This window comes from Aspergillus fischeri, genomic scaffold, assembly GCF_000149645.3.
Source record: "Aspergillus fischeri NRRL 181 1099437636252 genomic scaffold, whole genome shotgun sequence".
Taxonomy (NCBI): Eukaryota; Fungi; Ascomycota; class Eurotiomycetes; order Eurotiales; family Aspergillaceae; genus Aspergillus; species Aspergillus fischeri.
In genome coordinates this window covers 2,826,575-2,842,942 of record NW_001509768.1, presented here as the reverse complement: position 1 = coordinate 2,842,942, position 16,368 = coordinate 2,826,575, and the positions used below count along the sequence as shown (strand labels likewise).

At 49.4% G+C, this 16,368-nt stretch overlaps 6 protein-coding genes across 6 annotated transcripts, besides 1 other annotated feature; 2 read left to right on the top strand and 4 right to left on the bottom strand.

The window, feature by feature from the left end:
* Nucleotides 1-525: 525 nt before the first annotated feature.
* Nucleotides 526-2,468, bottom strand: NFIA_071620 (putative spindle poison sensitivity protein Scp3; the record flags this gene model as incomplete). Its single annotated transcript, XM_001263887.1, has 3 exons — nt 526-1,920; nt 2,051-2,172; nt 2,351-2,468. 3 exons carry the CDS (start codon nt 2,466-2,468, stop codon nt 526-528), a joined length of 1,635 nt encoding a protein of 544 aa, XP_001263888.1.
* A 1,041-nt stretch (nt 2,469-3,509) lies between these two features.
* On the bottom strand, nt 3,510-3,977 carry NFIA_071610 (putative TBP interacting domain protein; the record flags this gene model as incomplete). The annotated part of the gene is made up of 1 exon (XM_001263886.1): nt 3,510-3,977. The coding sequence occupies one exon, from the start codon at nt 3,975-3,977 to the stop codon at nt 3,510-3,512; it is 468 nt and encodes a 155-aa protein (XP_001263887.1).
* A 1,321-nt stretch (nt 3,978-5,298) lies between these two features.
* NFIA_071600 (putative chitin synthase activator (Chs3)) lies at nt 5,299-7,750 on the bottom strand (the record flags this gene model as incomplete). Its single annotated transcript, XM_001263885.1, has 4 exons — nt 5,299-6,561; nt 6,624-6,743; nt 6,805-7,537; nt 7,641-7,750. 4 exons carry the CDS (start codon nt 7,748-7,750, stop codon nt 5,299-5,301), a joined length of 2,226 nt encoding a protein of 741 aa, XP_001263886.1.
* Nucleotides 7,751-9,584: 1,834 nt separating this feature from the next.
* chl1 (DNA helicase) lies at nt 9,585-12,611 on the top strand (the record flags this gene model as incomplete). The annotated part of the gene is made up of 8 exons (XM_001263884.1): nt 9,585-9,708; nt 9,762-9,766; nt 9,859-9,949; nt 9,995-10,179; nt 10,233-10,874; nt 10,932-11,594; nt 11,660-11,830; nt 11,907-12,611. The coding sequence occupies 8 exons, from the start codon at nt 9,585-9,587 to the stop codon at nt 12,609-12,611; spliced, it is 2,586 nt and encodes an 861-aa protein (XP_001263885.1).
* A 358-nt stretch (nt 12,612-12,969) lies between these two features.
* NFIA_071580 (60S ribosomal protein uL15) lies at nt 12,970-13,759 on the top strand (the record flags this gene model as incomplete). Its single annotated transcript, XM_001263883.1, has 3 exons — nt 12,970-13,001; nt 13,164-13,362; nt 13,541-13,759. The coding sequence occupies 3 exons, from the start codon at nt 12,970-12,972 to the stop codon at nt 13,757-13,759; spliced, it is 450 nt and encodes a 149-aa protein (XP_001263884.1).
* Nucleotides 13,760-14,287: 528 nt separating this feature from the next.
* On the bottom strand, nt 14,288-15,490 carry NFIA_071570 (uncharacterized protein; the record flags this gene model as incomplete). Its single annotated transcript, XM_001263882.1, has 2 exons — nt 14,288-15,006; nt 15,103-15,490. 2 exons carry the CDS (start codon nt 15,488-15,490, stop codon nt 14,288-14,290), a joined length of 1,107 nt encoding a protein of 368 aa, XP_001263883.1.
* A 304-nt stretch (nt 15,491-15,794) lies between these two features.
* Nucleotides 15,795-16,367: a mobile genetic element.
* Nucleotide 16,368: the final 1 nt, after the last annotated feature.

The window sequence follows — 16,368 nt, the reverse complement described above, 5'->3', positions numbered from 1 at the left end:
CGATGGGGCTGAACCTGAGTCGAGTTTCCCTTTCCTTCGTCCGAAGACCTTCGGAATGGCCGATAAAGATAGGACGCTAACCCAAATGAAACGACATGAGAAAGGAGAAAAGAAAGGAAGAATTCTAAGAATGACAACAGTCTCAGCACTTCCTCCAACCGAGTTACAAGATACCCTGAATTAAGATGCCTGATTTGGTCCTAGACCAAGCGACTGAGGTTGTAAAACAGGAAGAGTCAGTTCCAGATAGTTCGCTCGACCGTTCTATGCAAAATTCCCATCAAAATGCGAAACACGATGACGAAACGATGAAAAGGCAACGCAAGTAGGGGTAAAATCCAGGGGCATCCAGAAGACCGTTGTTTTCCTTTGAATGTCCAGGTATGAACACAATTTGAACTGGTGGTGCAAAACTTTTTTGCTTTTTAATTTCCCAATTGTTCCTTTTTGCTCGTAAACTCCGCGCTTTAATGTTGTCATGGATGCATGTGCAGATTTGGTTCCAGATAATCATCTTCAACAACATCATGGCTGGAAACCTGAGTTGCTTGTGGGGGTCGATACCCCATCGTTGGATTCCGCCTTATCGGTGGCCCAAGAAGTACTGTTCCGTTTGGTGCTGTCTTCTTCTTCCATGGAGAAGACTAAATCACTTTGCTCCTCGTCGATCTTGCTCGTGCTGACAGGCGACGAGATTGTACGGTCCAGGCGGCCGTTGGAGCCTACTGCGGGGGAGTGACGGGTCGGAGCAGGGTGAAGAGACATGCTACTCAGCTGCTGAGAGATCATGGACGTCGACGACTGCCTGCCAGGACTGGCCACATATGGAGAGACATCGCCGGAGATCTGTCGGCTTCCGATGGGGCCCAAACTGGGACTGGTACCTAGATTGAGGGAGGACTCACGAAGAGGCGAGCCGATGTGTGAAAAGGATGTACCATGGGAGTCTTCATCCTTCTTCTGCTGGCGTTGCTTGGCAAATAAGGCACCAAACCGTGACGGACTGGATGCTAGCGGAGAGCCGACCTTGGAGAAGCTGGTGCTGGTCATACCGAGTCCACTCAAATCGCGGTGGCTGGAACTGAGATCATGATCGGTGCGCGATAGGCGTCGGAGTTTCTCCTGAGGGGTGAGGACATCATCGTGCAAATTGATCGGCAGATAATCCTCCTCCATGGGGAAGTTGCTTTCGTCCCAGTCATCCAATGCTGTGGGTCGGGGAACACTGGCCGAAAGCATGCGCGACTTCACTGGCCTAGCAGAGTGTAAAAATCTCGGTCCTACCCCATCTTCGGGAATGCCCGGAGGGGACGACCCCATGAACGACGAGGGTTTCCTGAAGTCAGACCCATACGCTGTGTCACGGAGATTACGAAGTACATCTGACGGACCACCCATTCTCTGCGCTGGAGGAGAGGCCAGATCCAACCCGAACTTCGATGGCACGGACGCGGCCACGGGGCCATAACGAGCGACGTGCGAAATGCCTTGACTGTCAAACGACGCGGGGAGCTGTGCGTCAAGAGCGGTTAGGTGACGGTGACTCGGAGACATAGGGAAACGCGTGTCGTCCGCTGGCGACCCATACTTCGAACCCGCATCCGAGGCTAAACCTGCATCGATGGTAGGGATGGCGTCGAACGGCGGTGGGGGTGGCTGCTGCTGCTGTTGTAGAGTACTGAACTCCTCTTGAGGCGGCAGTTGCGAAGCGTAACGAGGATCATGATTACCCAAGCGCTGTTGGGAGAGGACCGAGTTCGTCAAGGCCGAATCTTGATTGACATATGCTTGAGGGTTGACGCGTCCTCCAAGATTGAGATGGCCTCCACCCATTCCCATACCGGGACTTGGACGATTCACCCGCCGACCATCAGGAAGGATATGCGCCAGCGCGCACTTGGCTCCGAACTTGCAATTGCCCTAATTATGCGGAGATAAACCAGTCAACTCCATGCTCTCGAGATCGAGGATGAGGAGGGAAGGAAATTGCTTATATCCTCCGCTATGAGAGGGAGAGTAGGAACAAGATGGAACCGGTTACAGGTCGTACCTTGGTGAAATATTTGCAAGGCGCATAGTCAATCGCGGCGTCTGTGGAGTGTAGGAAAGGACAAGCAGGACCGGCCTGGCAAGCTCCCTGGCGAAAGAATTTGCAGGGGACATGCTTGGTATCTAGAGAAGATAGCGACCGAAATTAGTTCATCTCTTTCTTTCACCCAAAGAGAAGTTGAGGAGCGGAGCAAAAACGGTCATGGAAAGCGACAATCCTGCAAGTAACCGAAGTGCGATCGGAGAAAGGGAGCAGAATGTGATCGAGGGGTAAAAAAGAAGAGTCCTGGTCTGTACTTACTGCTCTGGTTGGGAGGACTGCGGGCAGCCATGTCGAAGCCGGAGGAGGGATTGCGGGAATGGCCGTTCTGCACAGAGGGGGCTTCGGAGGGGACAGGAAGAGGAGTACGATTTTTCATCTCACAGAGGAGAGATGGCGATGTTCGAGGACGAGAACACTGGAAAGAAAGACTCTAGAATATGATAATCAATCTGTAAACTTTTATTGGAATAAGAAAGAGAGTGTGAGTGAGTGAGTGGTGAGGACACTCCCTTTGGCTGCGATGAGGCAGAACAGAAGGGAAGTCAAGACCGTTGGAAAATCCGGAGGGGTTGATTTAGTCGGTAGTAGTTTAGTACCTGGTATCTATCGAGTATCTAAGGTAGTGGTGGTTATCGTATAGATACTGGGCACGGGGAGGTTTCCACAGGTGGGGAATCGTAAATAGTACTTACATACTCTGTCGGTACTGAGTTGTATTCAAGGTCATTATATTATTACATTATTATATTGTTGTTGTCAATGAGATAGGTCGATTGGAGGATATTCCAGCATTGATATGTGTATGATATTCATGGTATTTGATGATGCTAATCAGATAGCTGATCCTCTTCATTCCTCATAACGGTTGGTTAACCCGCCTCATGACTGTCTACCATATAAAGGGGAAGGGAGGGATTCGCGCTGCACATGATATCGAGTGATGATAGCTATGACCCTATGTACTAATATCTAGTTTGTACCATCAACGAATGATCATCCTCAAAGGCGTCATATTACCTTCGAGGGTCTTTCTCCTGACCAAGTCTCGTGCACCATTACATAAGTATAGGTTTGAATATAATCTCGCCCTTTCCCCCTCCAGTGACTCGATACATCCCAACTCCCATATCATCTGATAGTTTTCATAAGCCTCGATTTTCGTTGCTCATACTCGACTCTCAATAAAAACAGGACCTGTCCTCCGTCCGCACGTCAATCCACTTATCGTAACGGTCCTGCCGTACGCCGCAGGATTCCAACATAGGTACTATGCATAACGAGCCTCCGAACGGACTGTAAGACCCAGTGCGCAGGAGACAATACTTCAAAGGACAATTGGAGCGGTAATTGCGCGATGAGGCTATGCATCCGCATGGCTCACGGTACCTCACCTATTCATCAGATAAAACGTAGCATTTCAACGAAGAAAGGATCCTTCAAGGCCCAGAGATTCCTGATGGACAAAGTCAGCCGAAACTGCTGCAGATCGACGCCGTAATGCCTCATCAAGAGTTGTTGTGCTTACCCAGAGCTCTTCTCGACTCACATTGTCCGGTACAACCTCCAAGCATCTACTCCATAGATCCCGACAGATCCTCTTACGGACACTAACGATCCTATTCCAGCGTCTCCATTCCTTCCCCAACTTTGCTCTCTCCTCCGGAGACATCTGGATTGAATCACTTTTTTGAATCTTCTTGAGACGAGATGAAACTGCCTGCGTTTCTTGCTCAAGTTGGCCGACATCGTGTCGTAGCTCACAGAGCAATGGCTTCGTGGAGAGCGTCGCTAACTCTGTCCGCGCTTTCTTTTCCTTAGTTTTGAGTGTTGTTAACTGTTCTTCCAGCTGCTTGTTCTTCTCATCCATCATCGCCATGGTTTCCATCGAGAGTTCGTCGGACGCGTCTTGAACGGCATGGTAAACCGTGTGTTTTCCTAAAACCCAGGTAGGGCTTAGTTAGTCCCCAAGGCACTTTGCTTGCAAAGGATGGCGCTGAGCACCTGAGACCCGGGCTTCAATCTCCTTCTTCCGGTGTAGTTCTCGCAAGACCTTCGCTGCGTGCGCTATAGGACCGACATCAGTCAGAATCTTCCAGACGACTCGCCTGAAGTGAAACGCCCGTACTGACTTTTTGAGACCTTGTTATGTAAATTCGTAGAAACGTCGATGGCCTGAGATGCTAGAACATTAGGGTCATTACCACCAGGCGCTCATCATCAAGAGGACGAACCGAATAAGGACGACTGGTTGTGAACGTTAGCATCTCGAGATAGCAAATTCCAACATAGAATATTTAGACCTACTTTTGCTTCCCTAGAAGACCAGTCAGCAGGCAGAGTCGACGGTGCTGTTGAGAGAAGACTCTTGCGAATCAACATGACACTCACGAAGGTAATCCAGGATCAATGAGGCTTCGTCGTTAGCAGCTAGGTGTGCAAAGTAAGCGGGTAGCATACGGAGGTCCTGAAGCAAATCTTGCCGGCTTACCTCCAACCGACATGGCGGCCGCTTTTGCCTTCTTCTGTGCCATGGCGACAGAGGTGGAGTGGTCAATCTACTACCGGACAGAGTCCAGACTATGGAAGAGAAGAGTGAGGGGAACCGGGACGTTGTTGTTCTGACTGAAATTCATCACTGTACAGGGTATAAACCAGCAATCACACAAGGGACACCATCGTCACGTGGAAAATGCTATCCATCAACTCTTAGATATACATACAAGTCTTGTTCCAGAGTTACAGAACAAATATTGGCCTTGGGAAATAAAGCAGCAGCAACCGGGAAAAGAGTAAATCCCAGAAAAACAAGGAGACAAGGTACGCTGAACCATGACAAAATCTTCCAGTTTGTTGGGATGGAATGGATGGCTGCAACACATACAAAACATGGGAAGATAGGGTAAAATCATTCCGAAAAACCCCCCAAATGGGGAAAATGCTTTTTTCAAAGACATCAAGAAAAGGACCGGCCCGAAGTCCAAAGAGAGGTTGAGAAAAACAATCGGTGAAGGCCATCCACTACATCAGGACCTCTCCTACGCCGCCTTTACTCGCTCCGGTTGGGACAATGGCTGTGTCAAATGGTATTCTCCCATGAAGACATAAGGTAGAGAATCGATGAGCGGAATCATTCGGCAAGGGTATCACATGATGATCTAAGGCAGAGGTTAGCTTTGCAGATCTGGTGCAAACGATCCGGAAGAGAATCAAAAACTTACGCAATCACTGTCCTTTTGGGCAGTAGGGACTCCCATTTCTTCGAATGTCTTTGGACCCTTGCCGGGGAGACCCCCTGCGGAGGGTTTGGAGGGTTGTGTTGTGGGCTTTTGGCTGGCTGCGCTCGCGGGGGTTCCAGAGGGTTTGGGAGTCGACGTTCTTGACGACTGAGGGAACGACGCAGCAGAAGGTGAGGCTTGCGGCCGTGGCGATCCCATCGAGCTAGCCTGGGAGTGAGGGGAGACAGCAGTTCGCGCAGGCTTCCGGTCCGGGGGTGCACTATCGAGCCGCTGAGGGCGTCTCCGAGCATCAGCATTGGGAGGCTGATCAAGTGGCGCTGAGTAACCGATATCGAGTTTCGGTGTTCCCGATGGGCTATGCACACCTGTCGGACTCATCGGTCCAACCGATGGCAGCGCCCCCGGCCCCGGGTTACGGTAATTCTGAGGACCTGGGCCGTAAGACGCGGCCCGGTTGTAGTTGGGCGCATTCGCACGGATATTGGGGTTGATCCCAAAAGCCGAGCTGGGGCGCGGGTCTGCCATTGAGTATCCCTGTGGATAAACGGGCCGGGAACGGGACCCTGGTCTGTCGGGGTAAGGCGCGGCGGAGTGTCCAGTGTCTGAGAGACTCATCCTGGACGGATCGGGCATTTCGAGGTTCTCTTGCGTTGATTCTAGAGAACTCTCACGCTGGTGCGACCCGTAGCGCGACTTGATGCGGGCAATCGCGACATTCTCGTGATCTTTCCTCGAAAGTGTCTTTGACCGCGAGATGCTGTCGATCCGGCTTGTAGCGTCTTTATTCCCATTCGCTGCTGCCTTGGCGTACCAGCTTCTGGCTTCCTTGAGGTCAACATCGACGTAAATACCAACCTCGTAGAAATATCCTAGCGCAAATTCAGCTGTCGGGAATCCACTGAGCGCAGCACGATGAGCAAATTTGAAGGCCAACTCGTCGTTCTTCTCGAAAACGCCCTCATGACCGCAGAGAAACCATTTGCTAATCGCCATCTCCGCTTCCGGCTCCCCTTGACGCGCAGCCAGCGCGTTGTAATGTAAGGATAGTGCAGGGTTGAAGTCGCAGCCGAGTTGACCCAGTTCATAGGCGGCGCCCATCTTAACCTGAGCTTTGGCAAATCCGTGATAGGCTGCCTTTTCGATGTTGACACGAGCAGCGTTAAGATCCAGGGGAAGGTAGCTTTCCGGTACATTGACCTGCGGGAGTTCCCGTGCCAAGAGCATACCATAAACCTGTCGAACGTCATGTCAGACCCAAAAGCGTTGAGAACGAGAATGAGAAGAACTTCACGTACATAGGCACCCTGGGGCGCATTCTCGTCGCAAGACTGCGCAGCAAGGCTGATGTAATCCAGCCCCATCTGGTAATCCTGCCGCTGACCATGCTGGCCGAGGAGGATCATCATGCCTAAACGCTGCCGGCCGTGGCATTAGCAAGGAGCTCATTTAAGACGGAAAAGTTTGCCCTGAACATACATAGTAAGAAGCGGAGTCAGCAAGGGCGACTCCCTTTTCGTAGTGTTTGATAGCCTTCTCCGGTTCTCCAGAACTTTCAAACTGCATTCCGATACGATACTCCGCCCGAGCATATCCTCTGTCCGCAGCTCTCGTATAGGCGCGAAAAGCTGCCTTCTTGTCCACGCGATGTCCGAATTTCCCGAACTCTAGCCACATGCCTCTGATGAAATCGGCCTTGGGGTGGTATTGATCCGCCAAGAAGTTCACAATGTTCATCGCATCGAGCTTCAACTGACGCTCCACAGGAGGAGTCTGCGGCCTGGGAGGCTGAATCAAGGAGAGACGAGCCTCGTTTTGCACCGCGACCTCAACGTAGGCGAGAGCGTCCTGAGCCCAGGCCAACTGCATCTCCGGGTCGTTGGACGACAGAACAGCGATTCGAGCTCTCTCCAAACTGGCTTCTCTTTGCTCGTCGGTTGGGGGTACATTTGGCGGGGGATTTCTCAGGACAGGGAAAGGAGAAACGGTAGAAGATCCCATGTCGTAGACCGCGGAGTGCTCATGGTGGGCGACATCGTAACCTGCGCCAGGTGGCGGTTGTCCCTGCGCGACCGCGACGGATGAAGACCGCTCAGGGAAACGTGAGCGATCATGCTGGACTGGAGCATATTGGCCGTGGTGGGGGATCCGCGCTTCGTGCTCGAGGTGGGCTATATTGTCCTGCATGTTTTCTGGAACTTCCGGCATGACCCTGTTGAAATCGAGTGCATCGGGTCAGCAACGCGTACCAGCAGTGTGTTAGACGCTACCAATGGTGGGGGAAGTCCCCTGAAATATGCAATTTGCAATCGCACCTTTGAGGAGAGGGGGATATGACTTCTGGCATGTAAAAGTCATCCTGGCCCCCTGGATACCATGTAGCGCCGAGACGTGGCTGACCACGGCCTTGCGGATGTCTATTCATCGTCCAGATAATAGCCCCTTCTCCTTTGTTTTCCTTTTCTTCAATCTTTTCCAGACGTTTCCGAAAACAGTTCGGATCAGATGTGACACGGAAACGCGATTCTTTAGGCGCTCCTTAATTTTTTTTCTTCCCTTCCAATCAAAGGCTCATGGATTAAAAATAGAACACAAGAGGAAATAAGATCCAAGGGAGATCAGTCTGACTACACGGAACGCGCAGGGTAAAGTGTAGAGATCAAGCGCATCATCCGAAAAGCCGCGAAACGAAAGCTCATACCATAAGACCACGATAGGCCTTCTAATAATGAGTGGTGGAGAATAACTAGAAACAGAGAAACGATATGACCATAGTAAGGATGATATTGAGCGCAAAAGAAGAAGTATCCCTGGGATGAAACTGGAGTAAACTGTAGATAGACCCCAAGGCCAGTAATGAGAAGCGGGGTCCGCGGGAGTGGATGCGGAATTTGACTAGGTAAGGTAGCTGCCTATGAAAGTAAACAATACCGTACCAAGCCACTATTAGATGCTAACGTAGGTACTGCGACTAGGCTGCTACAAATACTCCGGAGTAGATAGTTGCTTCTATATACAACTACCAAGGCGGACAGTTGCTAAGAGTAAGGTAGGGGCTGCAGTCAAAGAAAGATATTAAAAGGTGATAAAGAGAGAGATGTGCCTTACAGGATCCTTTGATGACAGCCATGACAGTACGGAGTACCAAACAACTCCATCATCATCCATATGTCTGATGCAGAAGAAGTACTATGGTGGTTGTCAAAGAGAAGGAGATTTCTCATCTTCAATTTGAGTATCTTCCAACATTCTTTCTTTGAAGGCATGTCTAACTCAATTGAGGTAAGGTATTCAGATACAATCAATCACCTTAAGGGCAGATTTCGAATCAGACTGAATGAATGAGGTCTTGGGGGCATTGTATAACGCAAAGTGCCAAGAGTCATCGTTGTTACTATTAAACTAGATAGGGGAGTACGTGTTATTTATTAGACAAGATTAAAGACTGAGAGTATCCACTGTTATTTTAGAAGCAGTGGCTTTGAACCTGGATAAGGTGATGCCTATGTACTGCATAGGTATAACCTGACTCAGGTAACTTACAAGTTATGGATTCTCATTTTACTCCCTGGAATCCTGGATTGCAGCAAATGATAGCAGGCTACATACTTCTAATGATCATATTCAAACGGTTCAAAGTAAATGTCTTTGATCTACTTTGATTGGGCTTCCATATACCGGAGCTACAGTCTATCGGCAATTAAAGTTGTCCTCTTATCTATTTGGCTGCAGTAGCAGCAGAAGGACAGAATTTATTTTGAACTGCTTCAGTTCGGTTCATCTTTTCAGCTAGTAATAGACGCTCGTTCATTTATAATGTCAGATTTCCTACAGCAATTTCAAGAGTTAATTACCGCTATTATTACATCTTTATTCCTATAAACTATCCATTGTTGGTCATCACACTGCTCACAGAAAGTTGCTTGTTCAAATTATAAGGTAAGAAGACAGATAGATATACATTGAATCTGATTGGTCAATGGATTTATTCCAAATCCTTCTCAGTCTGTCGAGGTTCTACTACGCCAGCCATGGACCTTATTGTTTTGTATCCAAGGAACGTTGTAGTTACCAACAACCTACCTTACGTTAGGTGGTTATCTATTGCTTCTTGTTCGCGGCAGCGCCGCGTCCCCGTCAAATATCCGCCGAAGTCTATCGAAACATGTGGTGCAGAGCCTGACGGCGTCAATGCCCTCATAAATTAGTATACTAAAGTCAACCTGGTGAAGCGAGTAACTGGAGGTACCTTGAGCATCATGGGGTCTCAACCACAAAACTTCAACCATCCTTACTCCCCATATGACATACAACTCCAGTTCATGCGCGCTCTCTACACTTGCCTGGAAGAAGGAAAAGTCGCAGTGTTCGAGTCTCCGACCGGTAAGTTGAGCTTCACCTGTCGCTTGATCACCCCAACTAATCACATGGTACAGGCACGGTAAGTAAAGATCACTATCAGACCAAGAGGGAGACTGAGATCTTACTTCCTATTCTGTGGAACGCCTTGCCACTAACGCAACTTTGCCATAGGGAAAATCTCTGAGCTTGATATGCGGTTCTATGACCTGGCTGAGAGAACACAAGCGCAAGGCACTTCAAGACACCGTCAATAAAGCTTCTTGTCAGTATCGGAAGGCGTGAGCACCAGGGATTTGCCGCTGATGAGGTTCTGCAGGCGATGATGACGGCGAGCCCGAGTGGATGTTGGAGTTTGCCAAGCGCGAGTCAGCTCGGGCAGTAACAGAGAAAAGAAGAGCACTGGAGGCTCGCTTAGAAAAGATCAAAGTGGAAGAGGAGAAGCAGAGGCATGCCCATGCTACTGATCACCCAGGAGAAGCTCGGAAGAGGCAGGTATGTCTACCGGTACCTGGATTACAATCTGCTCTGCACTGACCACGCTTTAGAGATTGGATACATCGTCTGGTGACCCAGGTCAAGAGCAAGATGACCAATTTATTCTGGACGATTATGATAGTGACGCTGAAGAAAGGATAACTTATTCCAAGAAACTGGGTGATATCAGTGGACTCTCAACTAGTACACTTGAACTACTGGAGCGCTTCAAGGAGCAGTTCTCGGCTTCCGCTGAGGATGAAACCGGACATGAAGACGACGATGTTAAAATCTTCTATTGTTCGAGAACTCACTCCCAGCTGTCCCAATTTTCAAGCGAGCTGCGGCGCGTCAAAATGCCTTCCAGCATGCCAGCGGAGCTCAGCACAAGCGATGCAAACACTGATGACGCCGAAGAACGCGTGAAACATCTTACTCTTGGTTCACGAAAGAATTTATGCATAAATCCCAAGGTGATGTCCCTAGGAAACGCCACTGCAATCAATGAGCGCTGCTTGGAACTGCAGCAGCCTGGCGTAGCTGCCGAGAAAAGATGTCCTTACTTGCCGTCAAAGGAGGATGAAGGGCAGGTTCTACAGTTTCGGGATCACACTTTGGCGACCATTAAGGACATCGAAGACATGGGAAAGCTTGGTAAGCGGATGGGAATCTGTCCTTACTACGCATCCCGCTCAGTACTCAAACACAGCGAGGTATGTTTTGGATCTGCCTTCTAATCATCATAGAATGTCCTGCTGAATGCGCAGAAGATTGTGACCCTTCCTTATCCCTTACTACTCCAGCGTTCAGCTCGAGATGCCCTCGATCTCTCGATCAAGAATCACGTCGTCATCATTGATGAGGCCCACAATCTCATGGATGCAATATGCAATATACATTCAGTAACAATTACGTTATCGCAGTTACAGACTGCACTTTCCCAACTAACAACATATGCACGCAAGCACAAGGCGCGCTTGAAAGGGAAGAACCGAAGCTACATCGCTCAAATCATCAGACTCATCAGTTCGATTGCAGACCATCTTCGCTCAACCATAGGAGAAAATCTGCCTGCAGAAGGCGCCGTGGATCCATCAGATTTAATGGCTGGTAAAGGCGTCGATCAAATCAACCCGTACAAGCTATCTCGGTATCTACAGGAAAGCAAACTGGCCAGAAAGGTCGACGGCTACGTTGAATTTTCGAAAGACAAGAATCAACAATCGGACGACAAACCTTCGTCACCTGTCCTTTTCCTTGTTCAGAGCTTTCTTTTACCATTGATGAATCCCTCCGCCGAGGGCCGATTTTTCTATCTAAAGTTCCACGACGATATCCAGTTGAAGTATATGCTATTGGATCCGACGAACCATTTCCGGGAGATTGTCGAAGATGCCCGGGCAGTGATCTTGGCTGGCGGAACCATGTCTCCTGTATGTATAACAAGAACCTTCCTGTGATGTTCTCATCTGCTTAAAGAGGCTGACCGATACCATAGATGAGTGATTATCGAAATCACCTATTTTCCTACATTGCCCCAAGCCGGCTAGATACTTTCAGTTATGGCCACGTTATTCCCCCAGAGAACCTCATTGCACACACGCTTGTCAACGGCGTTCTAGGTTCCGAATTTGATTTTACTTACGACTCTCGCGATTCTGAAAAGATGGTAAGAGACGACTTTTGCAGCCGTGGCTACATGAACTTTAGAACTTTCTAACGGTTTGCTGTTCTCCTTTTCTTAGATTCTTGATCTCGGACGGACTGTGGCTATGTTGTGCCAGGCTATCCCAGATGGCGTCGTCGCCTTCTTTCCCAGCTACGATTATCTCAGCCGAATATTGGCCATATGGAGGAAGCCTCTTGTGGGCGAGAAGGGCCAGACTATTCTCAGTCTTATTGAACGAAAAAAGTCTATTCTATACGAAGGTCGGGACATGGGCGCGAAGACGGAAGATTTGCTACAAGAATATACAAGAACTATTGACTCTGGCCAAGGAGCTCTGCTTCTTTCCGTCGTGGGAGGGAAACTGTCCGAGGGCATAAACTTCTCCGATAAACTGGGAAGAGGCGTGTTGATCATCGGTTTGCCTTTTCCAAACATACGCAGTGCAGTTTGGCAAGCCAAGATCCAATATGTCGAGCAGAAAACTTATAACTCGAGCTCTGGGTCTGAGAAAGACAGGCTGTCAATTGCAAAAGCAGCAGGGAAGGATTTCTACGAGAACGCGTGTATGCGAGCGGTCAATCAATGTATTGGGCGAGCTATCAGGCACCGCAATGATTATGCTGCTATTGTGATGATCGACAGGCGATATGAAAAAGCGAATATACAGGGGAAATTACCAGCCTGGATTAAGCAGAGCATGCTGCGCCGCTCTGTACGACGGCCAGCTTCAGCACTCGCAGCGGATCTGTCCAACTTTTTCTCTGGTCGGAGCTCTGGGTAACTGATATTTTCTTTTGCAATTAAAACTACAGACTGACCGGCCTGGCATCATCTGCCTAGGTATCTTGTCAAAAAGCTTCATCAAGCATAAAACCGTAGTGGTATCTGTATCCGTCGCAAAAGAAAGTGGTTGTTCTTGTATGTTGTATCTTGTATCTCCGCCCACGTGATCTGGACGGGGAAGTTGACTGCCAAGAGTTGCAAGGGCTGGACCCTACTTAGGGCAAGCGAACAGCCTAGCGCACACTCTAGTCGGCTCCGAGCCTTGAATTAAACATCTGAACCAGCAGCATATACGACCGCATCCCCCCATCGCCAAACCTCAGACCGGTCTTGTCGAGCACAGCACCGTCGACAAGATGCCTACCCGTTTTTCGAAGACAAGAAAAGCGTGAGTCGAGAATTTCACCCCGTCATACACCTCGAATTGTCGAACGTCCCTTTGCTGTCGTTGTATTTGCGACGAGTCGACGCATCCATTCGCGATCATGAAGCAATCATTCGGAATATTATGTATATCGAGAGACTAACTTGGATTCTTCTTCTACTACAGTCGCGGTCATGTGTCGGCCGGTTACGGTCGCGTTGGCAAGCACCGTAAGCATCCAGGTGGTCGTGGTATGGCCGGTGGTCAGCACCACCACCGTACCAACCTTGACAAGTTCCACCCTGGTTACTTCGGTAAGGTTGGTATGAGATACTTCCACAAGACCAACCAGCAGTTCTGGAAGCCCACCATCAACCTCGACAAGGTACGTTGAATGACTGCGTTTGGAGTCACACCTAGTCCGACCCGAGGGGAATCGCCGCGAGAGCAGGAAGAAAGTTGCATTGGGGAACGTGGAAGAGTAGCGGAAATATGATAGGATTGTGGAGGAGGATTTGTGGTGGTTATGGACGAAAGTGACTGATTGGGCGTCTTTTTCACAGCTGTGGTCCCTCGTCCCTACCGAGACTCGCGACGCCTACCTGAGCGGCCAGAAGACCGACACCGCCCCCGTCATCGACCTCCTCTCCCTTGGCTACTCCAAGGTTCTGGGCAAGGGCCGTATCCCCGAGATCCCCATCGTTGTCCGCGCCAGATACTTCAGCCGGGACGCTGAGCAGAAGATCAAGGAGGCCGGCGGTGTTGTTGAGTTGGTTGCTTAAATGCGGAGTCATGATTGCGAAACGAGCAGGGTGCAGAAATTGGGCTAGGTGCCGTACTGCGGTCGGGCTTGTGATAGAGGGTTCAAATTCTGTTCTCTGAGGTAACAGAGAATAAGAACTCGAAGAATGGGAGCCACGAATCGGGCACATTTGGTTCGTGTATTTACAAAATAATGGGTTTTGTTTGCGATGAGCAGCATAGCCTGGCCTTTAGACGCCCTTACGATCTCACCCTATCAAACAAAATACCATCTGGAAGGATTTTCACACTGTTCAACCTTTTTGCTTGCTCCACTCCGTCTGTTGCGGGCTCTGTCAAAAGCACTATGGTCAACGTTTTGACAAGGCATGTCGGATTTATATTCTGATCGATCAATCAGTTCCTCGACAAGGTTTGCCTCGAAAGCAGGGTTCCATAGCGCACCTCGTAGATTACCATCTTCTGGCTCGCTTCTTCTTCCCTTACAGTATAATTTTTGACTCGATTTGGGGAATGTAGGAATAATCATATTTGATTGCTCTAATGGTTTATATTTTGGATTCGCGGACATACGAACTCTTTTTGGCGTCATCACTGGAGGCAAGCGTCTCAGTTATGAACCGAACTGCTTCGTCCACCATTTTCGGAGTGACCTCGTGGCCAGCTTTCTCATCAATGATGTCTTCAAATGTAACAGCACCATCTGCAAACCAACCATCTGGAGCAATAGCTTTCTTCAACCAGGTCAGGAAAACTTCCCCACGGTGGTAGGGAACCAGTTTATCCGCGCCCCCGGATAGGTTGAGAATCTTCTTGCCAGCCAGACAGCGCCTAAGCACCGGCCGCAGGGCTTGTTGTTCATTTTCAGTCGGCTCAGGCAGAGGATTGTTTCGAAGGGCCCCAGCGTCCGCATTAGGATTGACATAACTCAGAAAAATGCTCGCTGGGTCAAGTTTAGAGATAGTCTCCAGGAGAGAGGAGGGAAATGCTTCAGAGCCTAGAATCCGAGACCCTGGGGGGTCGCTGTTTGTCCAGGATGGCAGCTTCGACAATCGCGCACGATCTACCATAAGATTTACATAGTCCGGACAGCCGATGATGACCACGCCGGCGCTCACGCGGGGTTCATGGAGGAGACAGCTCCACGCTGCATGGCCCCCCAGGGATACCCCCAACACCATATGTTTGGAGATCCTGCGTTCGCCTTGGGGAAACACATAGGCCGGAAGATAGTCCATCAGTAATGACACGTCGCGCGCGGTTCCCTCTATTGTACGAGACGCATTAGATCTCAGGATAATCCACTAGTACTGTAAATAGTCCGGAGGTAGGAACTTCTAGAATTTGCAGATCTGGTACTCACGGAAAATAGAAAACATATCCTGCGCATGTCGAGGGTTCCCATCTCTCCATGCCTCATTGGCGAGAGGATCCACCAATCGTGTGCCATGGTTCCTTTGATCGAATGAGACAGCAATCAGACCCTTGATCGGACCGGCACGACCGTCTTTGATCCTGTTATTCCAGTCCGCAATGACAGACGTTGCGAAACCCGTCATTCGCTCCTGCGTCGCCAACCTTGGGTGCAGGAGCCAAAGACAAGCAATCTCGGAAGCCTGAGATGGGATTTCATCGAGGCCGAAGACCGTGGTGAGAATTCCAGCAATTGGGTATTTCTTCTGGGAAACGGAAGGTGGATTGGAGGATTTCGAGGGAGATGCGGTATCGAAGGTCTTCAAGGGATCCGTCATTTTGCTTGCTATGTATGTGAAATCTCTGCTGGTAAACGCACTGACGAAGATTAGGCATATGTGCAAAGAAAAAAAATACAATTATCTGCGTGCCGTCAATTCTACATCGGATCAGAGACACTTATACATCCCACCTTTGACTCCGCATTCAAAGCCGAGGATATAACGTATTCGGTAAGCGAGCGCCGCACGCAAGCGAGCGCCGCACCTCACGCGTTTTGGCCCCGGTCGAAAACCTCACTTAATTCTACCACCAGCCATGCCTCCAAAAGCGCGTCAAAATGCTAGAAAACTAGCTGAGCAGGAAGGCAGGATCCTATTAGCAATTTCTGCTATTCAAAAGCATGAAATCCGCAGTATTCGTGAAGCAGGTCGTGTTTATAATATCCCCGAGAGAACCCTCCGTCGACGGCTTAGTGGTATCCCTACACGTCTCGAAACACGCGCCAACTCCCATAAGATGACTCAAAATGAAGAGGAATCGCTTATACGATGGATTCTATCGCTTATTCAACGTGGAGCAGCTCCCCGGCCATCTCATGTACGAGAAATGGCCAATATCCTTCTTGCTGCGCGTCATACTACACCTATTCAATCAGTTGGAGAGAAATGGGTATACAACTTTATTCAACGACATGATGAATTAAAGACTTGCTTTTCTCGACGATATGACTATCGGCGTGCTCAATGTGAAGACCCTAAGATTATTAGGGAGTGGTTTGACCGCGTGCAAATCATTATAATGCAGTATGGGATTGTACCTGAAGATATCTATAACTTTGATGAGACTGGCTTTGCTATGGGCTTAGTAGCTACTGCTAAAGTAGTGACTAGAGCTGATATCTATGGGAAAACACCTCTCGTACAGCCAGGCAATC